Source organism: Tupaia chinensis, unplaced genomic scaffold, assembly GCF_000334495.1.
Source record: "Tupaia chinensis unplaced genomic scaffold, TupChi_1.0 Scaffold142100_1, whole genome shotgun sequence".
NCBI lineage: Eukaryota > Metazoa > Chordata > Mammalia > Scandentia > Tupaiidae > Tupaia > Tupaia belangeri.
The window spans coordinates 343,815-347,731 of record NW_006201951.1 but is presented as its reverse complement, the minus strand read 5'-3'; the positions used below and the strand labels follow the sequence as shown (position 1 = coordinate 347,731).

Here is a 3,917-nt window from a genome sequence, read left to right as displayed (position 1 = left end):
GCAAAAATCTCTCCAGAAAAGAAAACAATAAATTACGAAAGGAAATATTATTGTGGGCTCCTCTTTAAATAATTTTAAGAGAGATTATCCAAAATATATCTGGCTCTATTTGTCTTTGAACTTTGGGGTATTTCGTAAGGCAGGATCTGAGTCTCTGAGCTCTGCCTACTAAATGTCGTTTGTTTGCTAGAGACTCGCTCAGCTGCGTGGCCTGTGCTGCGGAGTGTGCTCCACAGGCTGGGCATGTGGGGCGTCCTGCTTTGATTCCTGGTCTGACCTTCGGTCAGGCGAGCCGGTACTCTGCACTGTGGAGGAGGGGCAGTGGGGCAGCACGGACAACATGTCTGGGAAGAGCTGGCAGTGCCACCTGTAGCTCCACCTGCAGGCTGAGTTGGGATCGCCAGCCACACCCTGGCAGGCATGAAAATTTGGCAGTCCACAGAAACAGATGGGGAGGCTCCTGGGGGGAGCCTTGCCTGCAGCTGTGCCCTGGCTCCAGCTGTACCAGAAGCTGCCTGCCTCCATCCGGGACCTGGTGGAGCAGGTACGGGAGGAAGCGCCACAGGAGCAGCTAAGCCCACAGGCGGGGTGACCTGCCCCGTCTCCAGGCCTCATCCTGCTACGTGTCCTGTGTGTAGAAACCATCCTTACAGGGTAGTCGTTAGTGTATGTTAACTGCCGAACAGGTGCTGGGCGTGTGGTTACCTCACGTTGTGGTGGAGACGTGACTGCAGGCAGATGGCGGGCACACCGTCCGACAGCCCCAGGGAGAGGCAGGCGCAGTCAGCACGTGCTTGCCACCATCAGCACATGTGTGGAGCATGGGGTCCAGGTTCGCACGTGGCCACATAGAATCACCCAGCTTGCACCACCCTCGTGCTGGCCTGGCCTGGCCACCTCTGCTGGGACCTTGATCCCTGGAGAGCAGCAGTGTTGGAGCAGTTTGGCCCTGGGCGCGTGGTCTGCCTCGAGGTGTCAGAGCATCAGGTGCATGCACTGCCCTCGGCCCACAGCTTCTCTGGGGCTTTCCCCCCAGCCTTGTGTGTTCATGTCCAGAGCCTGAGTCCCATCCTCGTCTGTCGTCAGGCTCCCCTGGGAGGGGCTGGAGACTCAGGCCACCCAGCACCTCGAGAGGCCACCCACTGTCGAGGTTTGTGTTTATCCACCCCGAGCTGGCAACCCCTCGGATCCCGAAGTCTCTGACAGCAGCTCTGTTTGGTCCTGCTGCTAGCCTGGGCGTGGGGCGCCCTGGAGCAGTACAGGAACCGGCAGGCTAGGGCTGCTGGCAGTGGAGTGCACCCTGAGGTAGGTTCCAGCACTGCTGTGGCAGCCCATGCAGGCCAGGCTCCTGACTGTTCAGGTGGCACTGTGCATCCTTCCCGTTCAAAGCGGCCCCCGAGCATCGGAAAGAGACTGCATTTCCTGGACCGTTTCTTAGTGCGAGGCGTCCACCAGAGTGCTCTCGCCCTCTGCTCGGCGGACTTGTAGCAGCAACTTGCTTTGGGCTTCAGACGTGGCCCTGGAGAGGTGTCGGCGTGCTGTGCCGACCCTGTGCCCGGCTCACGCTGTCGTTTCCTTCAGCAGGCAGTTCCGGCCCAGGGGGAGGCCAGGCCAGACAGCTGCATGAGGACCGAGCTGCTGCGAGAAGGTAAGGCGGGCCTGTGGCCGGGCAGGGCCTCCCTGTCCTCCCGCACGGGCGTCTGACTCAAACCCGCCACCACTACGTTTACTGCGCAGTTTCTGATCTCCCTCCCCGCATGCACACGTGTATAGGCATACACGGGGCCTGCTCCGACACATACCTGTGTACAGGTGCATGTGGGGGCTGCCCCATCACGTGTATAGACACACGCAGGGCCTGTTCTGACACACATGTACAGGTGCACACAGGCCTGCTCCGACACACACACGTGTACAGGCGCACACAGGCCTGCCCCGACATGCACACGTGTACAAGCACACAAAAGGCCTGCCCCGACATGCACATGTGTACAGGCGCATGCAGGGCTGCTGGCGGGAGAAGACATGAAGTGTGAGGTGCAGGCCGCACACACTGCAGGGGGATCCTGGGGCTGCGCTCCGGTGGGACGTGTGTGTCTGCAGCTGCTGATTCATGTCACAAGACCTGGGCTGCTCAGGAGCCCTCCCACGACACACTGGCTGGACTAGCGGGCTGTGTCCACCCTGTGGGACGGCGGTCAGCGGCTGCAGCCTGATGGCGCATGGACGAGGCTGGAGTGCCAGTGGGTGAAGCAGGCACCCACGACTTGACCCCATGCTTGTGACATTCTACCTGAGGGGCAGCCAGAGGCCTGGAGAGCACAGAGCGGGCACCAGGAGGGCAGTGTGAGGGCACTGGGGGTGGCCGCCCTGCGAGGACAGGCTCGTGGCATCAGGTGTGCCCTAGAGGCGGACCACCGGCCACTGCAGAGGTGCTCGGCCAGGGCGTATAAGGCTGGCAGCTGCCAGGCCGCTTAGGGCTGCCCTCTGCCACACAGCCAGGCCTGGCCCTGCCGAGTGAGCGCTGTGTGGCCCGCACCCTGCCCTCCCCTGGACCCCCCGTGTGCCCATCCCTCCATCACGGGACCACTGAAGCCTGCCTATCGCCGCCCCCGTCTGTTCCTGGGGTCTCTCTTCCCCTGGTTCCCGTGCCTCCTGTCTGCCCTGTCTGTATCCCTGCCGCCCCTCCTGTGGCTGCCTCTCAGAGAGGCTGTTGCATACGTGACAGTGGCAGAGACAGGTGCCACTGCCCGGACCGAGGCCTGGAGGCGGCCTGGGGTGCTGCCGGGCTGTCTGCAGTGGCCGCACTGTCCTGAGGGCCCGCCCGTCGTCTCCTGGCTCCAGTCTCTCCCTGTCCTGCCCGCCGCGTGGTGTCGTCGGTGGTAATAGCCCTGCGAGGCGGCTCGTGGCTCTGGCTGGCTTCTCCTGAGAGCTGCTGGTGTGAGCCTGTCCACCCGCACGCCTGCCGGGTGTGCCTCTCTTTGCAGAAGCGTCTCTTCGGACCCCGTGTGTGTAAGTTGATCGTTGATTTGCACTGCAGTGCTGCCAGGGTTCCTACGTGCTCTTGGGTCCATACTTTGCGAACTTCTTCTACCCTGGGGCTTGCGTTTCCCTTCCTTGATGGTGTCCTTCATACACATTTGACCTGTTTTTAAAGTTTGTCCTTTGAGTGAGAGACAGGGAGTGAGAGCCTCCCCAGCGGGTCCTGAGGTCACCCTGCCCCAGGCTCTGCCATCCTGCGTCACAGACACGCTGTCTGCATTGCACTTGGTGACACCCTCACACGAACCTGGAGCCCCACATGTGTCAGCCCCACAGCGCTGTGTGCCTGCGAGCCGCCTCAGCCAGGGCTTTGGTGGTGACGCAGCCCAGCGGGTCTCCCCAGCCGACTGCTTGGGGCGCAGCATCCCAGCCGCCGTGACCTGGTGGGAGGCCACAGACGTTGGGCCGCACTCCGCCCTGACGCACTGAGGCTCTGCTTCTCACACTAGGCCTTCGATGTGGTCAAATGCTTTAAAGAAGTGTTTATTTTATTTATTACGTATTATTTTTTAAGAGGGATTTTTGCTATAGGGCATGTGCGCTTGCCATAGAGACTTTCTTTGTAGGAAACATTTTAATTACAAATTAAATTTCTGGATTAAAAACAGGATTATTTACATTAACTTTTAAACAGAATTTTGCCAGAGTATGTGTCTGCTCCCACAGAGAAAGGCCATGCCTCGGTCTTCCCCGCTTCCCCCCTCCTTCAGGTCCTGGGCGCGCTCACACAGCCTGGGCATGTCCCATCAGATCAGGACTCCCGCACAGCCAGCCACGTGGGGTCCAGCACAGACTGACCACGCTGACTGTTTTTGAATGAACTTGGTGGTTTTTTTTTTTTTTTTTTTTAAATTTTTTTTTTACAACAGCCCCAT

The 3,917-nt window shown here is 59.8% G+C and overlaps 1 protein-coding gene across 2 annotated transcripts in view; it reads left to right on the top strand.

Annotated features, from left to right (window-relative positions):
- The first annotated feature begins 1,579 nt into the window (after positions 1–1,579).
- EHMT1 (euchromatic histone lysine methyltransferase 1) overlaps positions 1,580–3,917 on the top strand; it is a 91,691-nt gene continuing 89,353 nt past the window's right edge. For both annotated transcript variants that reach the window (XR_003547009.1, XM_014582046.2), the window contains exon 1: positions 1,580–1,648. Coding sequence is in view for 1 of the 2 variants with exons in the window: in XM_014582046.2 (XP_014437532.1) it covers positions 1,624–1,648 (25 nt within the window). In the remaining variant the exon portion in view is untranslated. The remainder of the gene's footprint in view (positions 1,649–3,917) is intronic.